At 36.3% G+C, this 15,428-nt stretch overlaps 1 protein-coding gene across 3 annotated transcripts; it reads left to right on the top strand.

Moving 5' to 3' along the window:
• Positions 1-875: 875 nt before the first annotated feature.
• Positions 876-15,097, top strand: engl (endoglin, like). 3 transcript variants are annotated; one of them, XM_051106526.1, is made up of 19 exons: positions 876-915; positions 1,768-1,887; positions 3,878-4,153; positions 4,545-4,647; positions 5,636-5,796; positions 5,869-6,006; positions 6,182-6,356; positions 6,436-6,604; positions 7,594-7,738; positions 7,818-8,013; positions 8,238-8,371; positions 8,744-8,893; positions 9,318-9,407; positions 10,285-10,494; positions 11,834-12,385; positions 13,019-13,088; positions 13,182-13,235; positions 14,645-14,740; positions 14,850-15,097. In XM_051106526.1, the coding sequence occupies exons 4-19, from the start codon at positions 4,587-4,589 to the stop codon at positions 14,963-14,965; spliced, it is 2,517 nt and encodes an 838-aa protein (XP_050962483.1). In that variant the 5' UTR covers positions 876-915; positions 1,768-1,887; positions 3,878-4,153; positions 4,545-4,586; the 3' UTR covers positions 14,966-15,097. The 3 variants fall into 3 exon arrangements, with proteins under 3 accessions (XP_050962483.1, XP_050962484.1, XP_050962485.1); XM_051106527.1 differs by having other exon boundaries at positions 3,989-4,153; XM_051106528.1 differs by lacking the exons at positions 876-915; positions 1,768-1,887; positions 14,645-14,740; positions 14,850-15,097 and adding an exon at positions 13,864-14,154 and having other exon boundaries at positions 3,547-4,153.
• The last annotated feature ends 331 nt before the right edge of the window (positions 15,098-15,428 follow it).

Raw genomic sequence — 15,428 nt, forward strand, 5'->3', positions numbered from 1 at the left:
GCAATTGCTTAATACAATGCCTAATACATTTTTTAATTCATTTGGTAAGAAAAAATTAATGTTTTAGCCAGCATGAATTTTAGCAGTGGTTCTCAACCAACACAATATTCAAAGGCCCCCACATACAGTTAAACCAAAAAAGATTCAGACACCAGATGTAATTTTTGATATTTTTTTACTAGTGGGTACAGGACACTATAGTTCATTTATGGAAGTGAGGATAGCAAAGTAAAGTAAACTGTGACATATTGTACCCAAAAATTCTTCATACAGTGGAACCAAACCTTATTTTTGGTCTTATTTGTTTGTTTGCTTGCTTATTTTCGTCTCATGCCTTTTCAAGTAATCTTGATTTTAACATTTTTAGATAACCAGTAATATATAATGCATTTTTATTAGGGGACAAAAAAATCATCATAATAATTTAAAATGACTTTTGTGAACAGTAGGGGTTTTATAAAAGAGGTCCTTCAAAAAAGTTTGAGAAATCCTGTAAAGAATGTCAGAGTAAAATGAGTGTAGGAAGCATTTATCTTTCCACTCTGGTATTTTTCCCGGTAGCTTATGATGAATCAATGTAAAGAGGCCACTCAGACAGACTGAAAATGCACAGTCCAAATGATCTTGCTCCAGACTAACCAAAACATCTGACGTGAGTTAATTGAACATCATCAGAGCAGAGTAAAGCGGTTAAATTACATGATGTTTTTAAACATCTCTCAGTGATTGCAGCAGCTGGTTGAGATTCCCGCCTCGTTCTGCGCGGGGTCATGTGGCTCTGATTTGTGGGGAAGGCTCAGGTGTGTTCTGGTCTCATCACATTAAATATTCTGCACATATATACTTTTTCCACACAGTTTGACCTCTGAGTTTCTTTGCAGAACTAATAACAAAATACTCCGCTCTTCATCTGAGGTGATGGAGTTGGCAGTGCTGGTGAAGTACCAACAACATTGTTGAACTTAGGAACTTTGTTCAAACTTCTATGTTTGAAACTAGATGTTTACCATTTCAAAGTATAACAGTTAGGCTCAGGTTTGTCTGTGTATTTAACCCAGAGTACAAATAGTAATCAGTATTGTTTCAGTATCATTGAGATACTATTATAGTTTTAATTAATATTTTGGATTCATTTTTATTTCTATATTTACTGTTTTCATTTTAATTTTAGTTAAAGTTTTAGTAATTCTGTTATTTCTGTTATATTTGTCATTTTTATTATTTTTTAAACATCTATAGTTTTATTAATATTTATTTCAATTACTATTGTAGTATGTAAATCTAATTTATATTAGTTTTTATATTCACTGTTTTCATTTAAATGTTAAAATTTTAGTCATTCTTTGTCTGTATAGTCACATTTTTAAATTTTACATTTTTTGCATATTTTAAAATAACATTTTTAAGTAGTTTGTAGATTTTCTCTTTTCTTTTTCATTTTAGTTAAAGTTTTAGTCATTCTGTTGTGTATTTGTCCTATTTATGATTTTATATAGTTTTTAATGTGTTTTTTTTTTCTTTTTTTCTTCGGTTTTTAGTTATTTTAGTACATAAAATGATAAATTAAATAAACATTTTAGTTAGCATTTATATTATTTCAAGTAATTTTTTTTTTTTTTTTTTTAAATGGTTTTAGTTTTTATCTACTTGCTTGTTTCAGTGAACACAGTAAATGAAAAACAGTTTTTCCTTGAGAGGCATTTTAAAACAATGTGTGTTTGAGTTTTTGACAATTCAAGATGTTTGTCTTGTTTGTCTCTTTAACAGTAGAGTAATCTGTTCATCTGCAGACAGAAGCTCGCCGTTCCACATGTTTCTGCTCAAGGTGAAGATAACAGCCATGTTTGTTTTTCGCTGACTCCAAAAATGGCCGTTCTTTTGTATCTGGTAAAGTTGTTTACACTCCTTCTCAATATATCTCTTTCTGTGTGTTTACATCATTTTTGTTTTCAACTTGTACGTCGAGTCCTCCAAAATCAATTGGCAATCAGCTGTCTTCTCTCAGATAGTTGACTTTGAGGGAAAACTGTGGCCATGATCCTAAAGGACTCCTGCTCAATCTAATGGTGGGAAACTAATAGTATGTTTTCTTATTTTACGACTGACTGTAAAAGTTGACTGTTTTTCATCACTTAATCGGAAACAACACAATAGGATTCTAGTGATCCCAAATAAGTTATCAGAGTCAGTGGGGATGAAAGCATCTAAAAAGTTTTGTCTGCATGCAAAGACATGAAAAAATGCTAGAGAGAGATGAAAAAAACAGATACAGAAAGAAATGTTAAAATCTCAAAGACTCCTCACAACCATTCACATAAATTTAGTGTAAAATGAATAACAATACCTGTTCAGTATTAGTTCAAAACTGCAACTTTTGCTCTTTGCAAACATGCAATACTAAAGTCATCATTTTTTTTCTTCCACCGATATATCCTTTATCTATTTCTGCTCCTATATTGAGTATTTTTTAAAATAACTTTCAACGACTCAATTGGATACCATGGAATTTCATTTTCTGGTGGTATTTTCTTCTCTACTCCCATGTTGACTTATGTAAAATAATTTTAAATAAGCCTCTTATCTTCCCTTGATTCTTTTAATAGCCTATGATTCTCTGTTCAAACTCATATTATCAGAACTTTAACTGTTTGGCTTTTAAAGTACTGCAGATGTATCAACTTTTAAGAAATGTGATTATCATTCAAGATAGTACTGTTGTTTGGTGCATCTTAACGCTGTGTAAATCAATCGGAAATCCAAAACAGTGGTTTCTGAAATCCAAGACAGATGTAGATGTAAATATTTTCATTGAGGACATTTGATTTGAGGACATTTTGACATATGAGTTACTTGTAGTTTTACATGAAGGACATAGTTGGTCGTAATTACATTTATTTGGCAAATGCTTTTATCCAACATTCTATTCAGGCTATACACGCTTTATGAAAATCAGCTGTCGAACCAAGGTTCTTAACATTAAGTTACTGCTAATACAGGGCTTCGGTTATATACCGTTGCTGTGGAGACAAGAGCAGGCAATAGCATGAGATTTTGTAAAAGGTTCAATTTAGGAAACCCAACCCTCACCTGCTCTTCTGTGAAACAAACAACATCTAATTCAATGAAATGTGTCACTTTGACCAAAAACAAGATGATAACTAAAACACTTGTCTAATTAGAAGGGTCCAGCAACAAACCAAAAGAACTGAGCCAATTGTTTAATAAAATTAACTGTAATTATGAACTAACTGAAGAATATAATTTTGTGTTTATGTATGCAGAATTAACAGGAACAATCAGTTAAATTAAGCAAAAAAAGTACCATGGTAAAACCATTTTGTCTGAATGATATGCCTTTGGCATAGACTTAATTAAAATTCTTCATTACAATCTGATCATCTACTATATATGCTATATAACTGTACCATATTACCACCACAGTAATTTTTCGGATATCATCAAAAATATCTTTTATTTATTTTCTGAAGATGAACGAAGGTCGGATTTTGAACAACATGAGGGTGAGTATATGACAGAATTTTAACTTTTGGGTGAACTAACCCTTTAATCTTTCTCTCCCTCAGTTCAAACAGCAATATTAATGGTTGGTAGATTAACAATAACAAAAAACACCACAAGTACCGCAGTACTATACCATGACGATTGGATGTGGTACCAATCCAGACAAGTCACTGACATCACTACCACACTACTTTTTGTCCGGAAAAACAACGAGGTTTTCTCTCACTTTTGGTTTCTACATTATCCTGTTCACACAAAGAAAGTAGATTTGGTTAAAATTTCATTAAATGTCATCGCGCCGTGTCTTTCTATACCTGTTCTTCGACGCTCGCATCTCAATCTTTCTCTCCCTCAGTTCAGCGCGCGGGAACTTTCTTCCCGCCTCCAGCACGCGCGTCTCCCCACCGCTCGGCCCCGCCCTCCTCCGAACTACATCAGCTGACCCGAACTTTTCTCACCCCATCAGAAGACACGGATCAACCTATACAAACTCCTCTGCGGGGCTGGAACGCTGTCCATTCCGGGTCCGGTCCACGGTCTGATGCTGCTGTCCTGTCCTGTGCTGGGGGTCTCCGGTGAGCGAGTAAACAGGCGCATCAGTGATGTAATTTGGATCCAAGACTAGCTGCAGGTGAGTTTTAAGGAACTAAATATGTACTTAGTTAAAATATATGAATAAATGAACGATGGGTTAAAATAAAAACAATACATTCAATTAACGTTTATTAATCTGTCTTGCTTAAGTTCAATTCGTTTACTAAATTGTGCTTAGAATTGTTTTTTAATTATTTTAGTTAATTATTATTTAGAAATTATATAAATGCATCATTACACACGTTCTGTAATGGGTATAATTAGTGTTTAGAACGTGGTGGGCACGAAATATATGGACATTGTGGGTATGTTACACTGAAAAACTATTATGATGTAAAATAGAAAGTCATTAAAAAACAATCTAAATATTGGGGTGCCTTAAATCATTTACTTTTGTCTTGTTTCACATCCCTCGATTCATTATTTAGTATGTTGGTGAATTCTGTCTGAAATCTGTGAAGTGCTGAAGGATGATGCCTTGGACGGGCGGTGCTCTACTCTTCCTCCTTTTGGATGTGGTCGGAACTGCAGGTACAACTCACTTCAAAAATGTCCACCTGGTCACTCAGAATACAAAAGATTATGAAGCTGTGGTTTCAGTTGTTTCAGTATGAAGGTGAAAGAGAGAGCAGCCAGACGCATTTCTCTAGGCTGAATGTGAAAGCTTGCGCAGATGTGTGGTGATTTTGTGTGAATACATTAACAGTGTCCTGCGCCGTGTATGACGGGAGTGTGAGTTTCATTTGCGTCTCTGGGTTGGACGTAAGCTGTTACGTTAAATACGTGTGAGTGAGTATTAGCATGTGTGTGTTTTGGAGTACTGTGACGTACCATGGTACAGTAATGGTATCAGATGCAATACATGTTACTGTATTAATACCAAATTAAAAATTAAATATCATGGTACTGTAAGGTTTTTAAAAACGTAACACAAAAGCTGAAATGAAATAAAATATGAATATTAGATGAAAACTTAAAATCAAATGAAAATTATACATGTTGTTCTGGCAGCTACATGAAATGAGCTGAATCGCAAAAATAATTAACTTGGGGGGAAAAGAAAATACAAATAAATGAAACCTAAATAGTAATTTTTTTAAAAAAATTACATTTTCCAAAAAAAACAAAAAGGACAAAAGCCTGAAACATAATTATTAAAAATTAAACTTAAATGAAAAATTAACATATAAGTATAAAAGCTGATGAACCAAAATGAAAAAAAAAATACATGAAATTACTACAAATTAAACTAAAATGAAAACGAATGAAAATATAAAAATGTAAACTATTTCATAAACTAATAAAAATGACAAAAGCACATAAAATTGCTAAAAATGAATATAAGATTCAAAACTTAAAATGACAAGCACATAAAATTATTCAACATTAAACTAAAATTAAAACTAAAATTATATATATAATAACGCATTTTAATGCATTAATAATATATATATATTTATATATATATATAACGTTTTTGTTCAGTGATCTTGAAGTTTAAGCCATCTCTGTGTGTCAGTGTCCAGCAGAGAGCTGCAGTGCTCCATGTGGCCTGTGGAGGCGCTGCATCCAGTGCAGGCTCAGCTGGAGCGCTTTGAGGCAGGAACAGGCTGTGCGGCCAGAGAGGGTGGAGCTAAAGAGACCCATGTGATTTCTGTGGGCAAAGCCTCCAACAAACAGGTATGAGACATTGGTCCACTTGTATTTGTCCAGTTGGTGTGCAAACATCGTATTTTCGTGTCCTATCTGCAGGTAACGGTGGTGTTGAGGCCTTTGATCGTTTCTCGGCCCATCGACCGGGCGGTGATTTTGGTGCTGAGCTCCCAGCATGCTGTGCATTGGGTGCTGGAAAACGAGGGACTGTCACACAACATCAATGTGCTGGTGCAGGTGTGTGACGTTGTCTTCGTCCCATGCTGACTCAATGGTCTGACTGTTTAATAGTTTTTTTTTTTTTAAAGGACTAGTTCACCCAAAGTTTTTTTTTTTTTTTTCAAGGTTAAAAAGGTTGCTTTAAAGAGAAAAAAGTAACTCTTAATGTAGGCGTTCACCTGCTTTTTCCTAGGTGTCTCTCAACTGCACGGCCGAGTCTTCAAGCTTGTCCATCCGTGTGACGCAGGTTCCGTCTCTGCCACGGCGGCCGCGAGTCCTGCTGCGCTGGATCCTCCAGCGCCACGCCACCATCTCGTCCCTTACGCACACTGTACGTGCAAACCGTGTTTACCTCCGCCTTGGAGAGGGTAAAAACACACACTATTCCGCACTTATTTAAATTGTTCAAAAATTGGCCTGTGCTTTAGATTTTTTTCTGGACCCTAGATCCCAGCATGCCGAGCGAGTGCCGCCTGCGGTCCCCGTTTCTGTCTCAGAACTATCTGGCCTCAGAGCTGCAGGAGCAGGAGGTTCATGTTTGCGTCTCGTCAGACCAGCCCATGGAGATGGAGGTCCACATCATCCGCCTCTGGTCCTCAGGATCCAGCCTGTGTGGGTGAGTTCAGCTCTTGAGGCTGAGTGGAAAATCTTAAATTAAGATGAGAAGCAGAAGCAGAAACTGCATCAGGTTTATAAAGACTGAGAAATGGAGATTCAAGAGTTAATAAAAAACGTTTTTCAAATGTTTATTTGTTATAGCCTATAATAGAAATAAAGTAACTAAAAAGTAAAAATAAAAATAGAAGAAATGGAAACATTTCTTATATAATCTCGCACATAAAATTATTTTTAATGTAAAAAATATTACAGAAAAAAATTGATGTAAATTTAACATTTTACTTACTAGTAATAAAAAGGAAACCTATGAGACAAAATAATAATAAATAAAAAATTTAAATGGACAAAAAATAAAGGTAAAAGGAAAATAAAATGCATTCATAAAAAGGACAAAAATAAAATAATGCCTTAATAAAAATAACATTTCATACACAATGAAAATGTAAAGTGCTTTAAATAGGTATTACATTAAATAAAAATGTACCTGATGAATAAAAAAGAAAGAAAGAAAGAAATTAAAATGGAAGACATGGCTAAATTAATTGAAATGAAATAAAGGTATAGACTAAAAGAAAAATAAGCAATTTTATTTATGTAATTTTTAGATTCAAAGGGTTTTTTTAATTTATATACAGCATTTTAAAAAGTCATTAAAAAGTTATAAAAAATAACGAAAAAGATAAGTAAATTATAGTAATTGATCAATTTATTAAAATTAAATAAAGATATGCATTGAAAGGAGAACAAGTGGGATGCCTCAAGAGGACAATAAAAAATAATATAATAATATTTGAATAAAATAATCCAATCACTTCCTTTCTTTTCTATTCATTTTAATAAAAACCCTCTGATTCACTACCAGGTCTCAATGATAACAGACTCACTGTTTTATTCTTTATTATTTAACAAACTCGCAATGATTCTCTGTCATAACTGACAACACCACAGATCCTATAAAAAATGAACAGTAAATTTTCTCTCTCTCAGCTCTCTGCAGGTGGAGGTCTCTGTCTCTCTACTGCCTCCAGTGGCTCGTTCAGGGTATCACAGGATTGTTCTAATCTTCAGCAGTGCGGTTCCAGTCAACTGGGCTCTGGTGGCTCCAGAGGTCAAAGGTCACATCAGGGTTTATGTAAGTTACATCTGTAGTTCTAACCTGTGCTCTTTTCCAAACACTTTATCACTTATGAACAGCTGCGCATCTCGTTCAGTCGTCCAACAGCGTGAGTCTGCCGTACCGAACTCAAGCCCCCGACCTCAGCATGATCAGCACTGTGACCTCTGACCTCCTCAGCACCCCTGACCTTCTAGAATGGGCCAATCAGAACGGCTTTCCCAAAGTGACCTCGTACACCGAGGCTGACCTGGCAAATCGCTTTGTCATCAAGTTAAGGGAAGGTGGAAAAGGTTGGAAAACCATGATTTTTAACATTTGCTTGAATATTTGATCATACTGACAAACACTTTTGCACAAGATCAGATTAAATCTATTTGTTAGTACACTTTCATGAGCTATTTGTAGAAAAGCATTCAGTAGAGTAGGTTAGGATGTAGTCTCGGAAGGCAGCTGCCTATGTAGACAGCGAGGTTCGCTCACTAGGGTTTGTGATGGAGCCGTGTTTGTGGTTCAGGAGGGTCAGACGCTGAACTGAGGTCTTCAGACGGGTGGCAGGAAGTCATCATGACAGACAGAAGCAGTGCGGCGCTCAGCTACCACTGTGAGGGCGGAGCTCTTACTGTTACCGTGGATACACAGATGCTACAGGTAACCAATAGGCACCCTGCAATACTATTTCTTTCTTTATGCTTATTAAAGTAAATATACTTTTAGAGTTTTTTTTTATTTTTTATTTTTTTAATAAAAGTGAATGTATGTATAAAAGATATATCTTTTTGAAAGAAATTAATAATTTTATTCATCAAAGGCGCATTAAATTGTTCATAAGTGACAATGAATTAGTTATTTTAGTATCATTAAGATAATATAGTTTTTATACTTTTTATTTATATATTTTTCTGACTATTTTTAAAAGCATTAAATTAAAATATCTAACCTCAAACACCTGAGCAGGTGCATATTATTCAATATTCTTTACATGTTCAAGTTTGATTAATTGAATTGTTTATATACGCACAGATTTTTCCAGTGTCAGCAGTGACCCTGCGAGATCACAACTGCCGGGGTGAATTTAATGGAAGCCATTTCCTGTTGGTTTTCCCAGTAATTTCCTGTGGGACGGAGGGAGAAATGGATGAAGTGAACGGAAGAGTTCATTACACAAATACAGTGAGAGACATAATAATTAAAAACATAACATAATTTAAAAAATAGTGTATATAATCAATATAATCATAATACCTGATGTAATATCTTGTTTTCAGCAAGATCATTCATCATTCAGTTTAATTAAAAGAGAAAGTTCAAAACGTATGGTACGTTTTGAAGTGATTATAAAAATAGTTCATTTTAGTATGGTTCTGTAGTGCAGAAAATAAACCTGACCTGGGTCACACCGTCTCCCCATCACTGAAGATGAAAGCATAAACTTGCCAGGTGTAACCGCACACCAAAAACAGACAACCTGGGTCACGCTGAACCAGATTCAGCAGAACAAACCATTAACAGGTTTGGTGATGGGAGCATCTCCAAAAGACGTGGGGGAAGAATGGTTCATTTCTTACTGCTATATATTTTAACTGTTTTTTTCAAGGTGTTCCTGTGGAAACGGAAACCATTCGAGGGTTTGAACAATGAGACAGATGGGGAGATGTTGAATGAGACAAGTCCGTTGGCCATTCATGTGAGTGTTTCAATTCCTCAATGTGTACTTAGGCAGCATCTGAACCGTAATGGAAACTGGATGCTTATATTTGACTGATTTTAAACAAAATATGAGGAAAAAATGTCTTATTTGACTTGTTTTTAGTATTTTTATTTATTTACAGTAAAAACAGTAATATTGTGAATAGCTGTTTTTGATGTGAATATATTGTAAAATGTAATTTATTCCTGTGATGCAAAGCTGAATTTTTAGCATCATTACTCCAGTCTTCAGGGTCACATGCAGTGATGGAGGAAGTTACTTTTAATGCATTACAATATTGTGTTGATAAGAATGTAACTGATTGTGTTACTGGAAAGTAATGTATTACATTACTCTGTCAGTGAATAAATTATAAAAGGAAGTAACTTGAGTTACTTATCTGAAAAAGTAACTTGTATGTTTTATTGTAAAAGTAATGCATTACTTTACTAGTTACTTGGAAAGTAATCTGATTAAGTAACTTGTGTAACTTATGATGCATTGCACCCAAAACTGGTCACATGATCCTTCAGAAAATTCTAAAATGCTGATTTGCTGCTTAAGAAACATTTCAAATTATTGTCAGTGCTGAAAAGAGCACATATTTTTGTGAAAACCATGATAGATTTCATTTTTAGGATGCTTTGATGAATAGAAAGTTCAAAGGAACAGCATTTATTTTAAATATAATCTTGTAATATTATAAATCTTTACTGACACTTTGGAGCAATTTAACGCATCCTTGCTGCATAAAAGTATTAATATATTTCAATCTAATAAAAACTGTAAATGATGTACAGTTCTTTTCATAAAAGAAATTGCTCTAAACTGCATGTTTGTCTCACTGGTTTTTGTCTGCTTTCTCTCTGTTCAGATCAGCTGTGAATCGTCTCTGATCACTCCTGTGAGTCCATCAGACGTGACTCCGTCCTCCAGGCCTGAGGAGGCGCTGCATTTCAGTCCCTGGGTGCCGAGAGGCCGCACCGCTCCAGTCCTATCCATGGAGCTGTTTGTCACCGAGACCTACGAGAAGAGAGCCGTGGGGCCGTGCGTAATCACAGCGTACGACCGTGTCTATGTGCAGGTCGGTGTTATCTTTTGCATTTGTGGGCTTGTTTCCTCTCTGGCATCTCTTGAAGGTCAGAACCGGCGATAGCACGGTGGTGGAGTCCATAACATGATTAAAAGAGCTCAAGGACACGGGACTCCCATCGCCCTGTGGCCGTTTCTTTAGTGTATGTAAAAACAATTGTGGAATAACAAATTGTTTGTGTGCTAAAACACTTGCACCTTAGTCATGTATAATGTGAATAAGAAAACTCATACACAGTCAAGCAAACTACACCTAGCAACTGAACAAAAATCAATAAATAAGTGACATACAAATATTTAAACATTAATAATTAATAACAGCAAAGATAAAATCTAAAACTAAAAACATATACAAATAATAGCGTTAAATTGATATATTTTCTGAAAGACTAGAGAGATCATGAGAAAATAGCATACATTTCTACTATAGCATACATTTCTACTGTTTTCATGTTGCTAGGAGGTTGGTAGGTTGTTCTGAGTGGTTGCTGGACTGCTGCTATGTGGTTGCTAGGCTGTTGCTATGTGGTTGCTGGGGTGTTATGAGTGGTTGCTAGGCTGTTGCTGTGTGGTTGCTGGGCTGTTGCTATGTGGTTGCTGGGGTGTTATGAGTGGTTGCTAGGCTGTTGCTGTGTGGTTGCTGGGCTGTTGCTATGTGGTTGCTGGGCTAATGCTATGTGGTTGCTAGGCTGTTGCTATGTGATTGCTGGGCTGTTGCTATGTGGTTGCTGGGGTGTTCTGAGTGCTTGCTAGGCTGTTGCTATGTGGTTGCTAGGCTATTGCTATGTGATTGCTGGGCTGTTGCTATGTGGTTGCTGGGGTGTTATGAGTGGTTGTTAGGCTGTTGCTGTGTGATTGCTGGCAGTTGCTAGGCTGTTGCTATGTGGTTGCTAGGCTGTTGCTATGTGATTATTGGGCTGTTGCTATGTGGTTGCTGGGGTAATGCAATGTGGTTGCTAAGCTGTTGCTATGTGGCTGCTAGGCTGTTGCTATGTGATGCTGGGGTGGTCTGAGTGGTTGTTACACTGTTGCTATGTGATTGCTGGGGTGTTTTGAGTGGTTGCTGGGCTGTTGCTATATGATTGCTGGGGTGTTCTGAGTGGTTGCTACGCTGTTGCTGATTTTGGGTGGTTCCTAGGCTGTTGTTATGTAGTTGCTAGAGTGTTGCTATGTCATTGCTGGGATGTTCTGGGTGGTTGTCAGACTGTTGCTGGGGTATTTTGAGTGGATTCCATGTGGTTGCTGTGGTGTTCTGGGTGGTTTCTAGATGTTTTCTTCCTGTCTCCTGCAGTTTTTGATTAACGTCATTTTTTTCTGTTTCTCTTTGTCAGATCTCAGTGGGTTCTGGTGTTGCAGAGGCTGTGGAGCTCCAGTCGTGTCTGGTCTCTCCTCTCTCAGATCCGCAGGCACACAGCGGCTGGTCCATCATCAGAGACTCCTGCCCGTCCGACCCGTCCTTCAAGCTGAGCCACACAGAAACCCGGGAATCCACAGACAGCACAGGACATGATGATGACGAGGAAGACGAGAAGACAGACAGAAAAGACAACAGAAGACCACTACAGCCACGCTCTCGCTGGAGACAGACGGCGAGCCACACTGGAGATGAGAAAGTGAGACGAAATAAAGACAAGAGACCCAGCAGACTCAGAGCGAGGAAACCTGAGGAACGCAGACGGAAGAGACGGGAGGACGAACGTGAGAGCACAAACACGTTGAGGTTCAGTTTCGTCCTGCGGCCCATCTTCAATAACTCCATCCAGTTCCTGCACTGCCGGCTGCGGCTGTGCGCGTCAGATGAGGGGCCCTCAGGGGCCACCGCTCGGATCTGCGCAGACGGGCCTCAGATACCTGCTCTCTCACACACAACTGCTTCTCAACAGGTAACCAACACTAATATGATAAACTTATGAGCCAGTTCTCTAATGACTCATAAACCAATTGTAAAAACCATAAGTTATGGGATTTGAATCATCAAGTGACTCACTCTCTCTTTGAAAAAAAAAAAAATCACTAAGAATATATCAGTGCTGATTGATTGTTCACATGACTATATGGATATAGTTTTTCTTCATATTTAGTACATATTTAGGACCACTGGACTTAATGCATGCCTACTGTCTATGAATATTTGCTAAAATGTCAATGCTGAATATGCCTCTTATATCATAACTCTAAATACTCTACATTATATCATAATATAGTATATTACATATTATTAACTATAGAAACATAAAATCAGAATAATCAGTAAATCTGAATATTTCAAATGAGTTCTAGAAGGTTTAAATACATTTAAACATGCATTGCATCAATATGTATGTGTCCTGTTGTCTGTCACTTAATTTTGTGCTTAATGTGTTGGCATGTGGAAGCAGAACTATTGCGTTCTTTATGACTCTTATCCTCAGGAGTAATGAACACTAATGAGATCTCAGCATGACATCATTTACAAAACGCATCTGTCAGTATGTGCTAGTAAACATCTCATATCTGTATCTCTGTCTGTTGTACAGTGTGAGTACAGAAATCTGTCTCGGCCTGTGTTGGTCACGTATCCCGCTGGGTTTCTGGCTCCCCCTGCTGGTTTGTACACATCCTCATTCTCAACTCTCATACACACTGAAGTTTTGCATTACTTTAACACTTTAATGCTTTGTGTGTGTGTGTGTTTGTCAGGTAAACTAGCTCAAAAGCCCGCTGAGATGTCGAAACAGACTCCTGCACACAGCGGTGTGTTTTACCACTTTTTCAGAAATAAGTCATTTTTGGTTAATACGTTTACATACACCTTGTAGAATCTGCAACATGTTAATTATTTTACCAAAATAATTGGTAAAACTGACCTGAATAAGATACTTCACATAAAAGACGTTTACATCTAGTCCACAAGAGAAAATAATATTTATTTATATTTATTAATAATAATATATTTATTATAAAATTATCCAGTTCAAAAGTTTACATACACTTGATTCTTAATACTGTGTTGTTACCTGAATGATCTATATCTGTGTTTTTTTGTTTAGTGATAGTTGTTCATGAGTCCCTTGTTTGTCCTGAACAGTTAAACTGCCCGAAAAACTTCAGAAAAATCCCAAAGGTCCCACAAATTTGTTGGTTTTTCAGCATTTTTTTGTATTTGAACCCTTTCTAACAATGACTGTATGATTTTGAGAACCATCTTGTCACACTGAGGACAACTACGGGGCTCATATGCAACTATTACAGAAGGTTCAAATACTCACTGATGCTTTAGAAGGAAACACAATGCATTAAGAGCAGGGGTGTAAACTTTTGAACAAAATGAAGATGTGTGCATTATTCTTATTTTGCCTAAATATCTTTTTTTTCCATTTAGTACTGCCATTCAGAAGCTACAGAAGATGCTTACATGTTTCCCAGAAGACAAAATAAGTAAAATTTACCCTGATCTTCAAATTAAAAAAGTTTTGACACCCCGGCTCTTACTGCATCGCATTTCCTTCTGGAGCATCAGTAAAAGTTTGAATCTTCTGTAATAGTTGCATATGAGTCCATCAGTTGTCCTCAGTGTGATAAGATGGATCTCAAAATCATGCAGTCATTGTCGGAAAGGGTTCAAATAAACACACACACACACACACACACACACACACAAAAAAAAAAAACAAAACAAAAAAAACATAAAAACAATAATTTGGGATTTATTCTAAAGAACAGCAGCAGTTTAACTGTTCAGGACAAAAAAAGAGCTCATTAACAACTATCATTAAAAAACAAACAAACAAAAAAAAAAAAACGCTATGGATCATTCAGGTGATGAAGAATCAGGTGTATGTAAACTTTCAAACGGTGTTCTTTTAAATAAATTCATCTTTTATTTTCTCTTGTGGACTATGATTTTTTTTTTTTGTAAAATATCTTATCCCGGTCGGTGCTAAATAAAAAATAACATGCATTTTGTATGATCTCTCTTATTTTGATAAAATAACCAGGTAGCCACACTTTTTGCCACGCTTAAATATTTAAATGTGAGCTACTTCCGATTAGCTGTTATAAATACCTAGATCGGTAGGTCTGAAACTGTCTGTTTAAAAAAAATATAAATAAATTTAAAACAAAAAACAAGGTGGAAACTGTTTACCTGACTTGTGTTTCAGAAACAGACGAGGGTCCTGTGTTAGTGGTCGTGTTCTCTGCGTTTGTGATGGGTTTGTGTCTGATGGGGTCGCTGTGGTGCATTTACAGTCACACAGGTACAATTACACAGACCCTCACGCAAAATGAATTTTTAACAGTGTTTTTTTTTTTTCTTCTTCTCATGACGGTCGGTTATTAACACAAAACACGCTTGTTGGTTGTCAGGAAATCGAGATCTAACCCAGAGAGACGGCATTATCGAAACCATGCGACAGGATAGTGGCTTCAGAAACCCGCCGACGCTAATGGAGCAAACCACCGGTGTACACGAGGCGAACTAACAAGATATACAACCGACAAAACGTGACAGAAACCACCAACGTATCATGTTTCATGTGATTTCTGCTTTCTTTAAAGCTGAATTTGTGTACCACTGTTCAATGGTGCTTTTAACTTATTTTACTTGCTGCTTTTGTTGTGCTGCTAAATGTAACATCGTAAATTATGTAAAACGGTTTTACAGATTTGTGAATAGCCTAGAATTTGCGCTTTTTTAATTTGTTGAGTCCTTTAATTGCTTTTAAGTGCGTGTTGTAGTACATAGACAATCGTGTCTTAAAGTGTCAATATTAAAGAAATAAAGTCCAGACGCCTTTATTTAAGGGTTGGAAAGGATATTTTATCTGTTATTTGTATTTTAAAACAAGGTATAAACCTCTGCTGAGAGCTTGAGAATTCAGAAAAGGCGGCTAAAGTATTTTCACAAAGCTGATAGTTTATGTTCTTATAAACCTGTTTAATTAC

This window comes from Labeo rohita, chromosome 3 (assembly GCF_022985175.1).
Source record: "Labeo rohita strain BAU-BD-2019 chromosome 3, IGBB_LRoh.1.0, whole genome shotgun sequence".
NCBI lineage: Eukaryota > Metazoa > Chordata > Actinopteri > Cypriniformes > Cyprinidae > Labeo > Labeo rohita.

Bases quoted from the DNA above. Each gene is read 5' to 3' on its own strand.
- engl (XM_051106526.1), top strand. From the start codon at position 4,587: ATGATGCCTTGGACGGGCGGTGCTCTACTCTTCCTCCTTTTGGATGTG. The intron at 6,007-6,181 runs GTGTGTGACGTT...GCTTTTTCCTAG, and splicing joins ACATCAATGTGCTGGTGCAG to GTGTCTCTCAACTGCACGGC. The intron at 6,605-7,593 runs GTGAGTTCAGCT...TCTCTCTCTCAG, and splicing joins TCAGGATCCAGCCTGTGTGG to CTCTCTGCAGGTGGAGGTCT.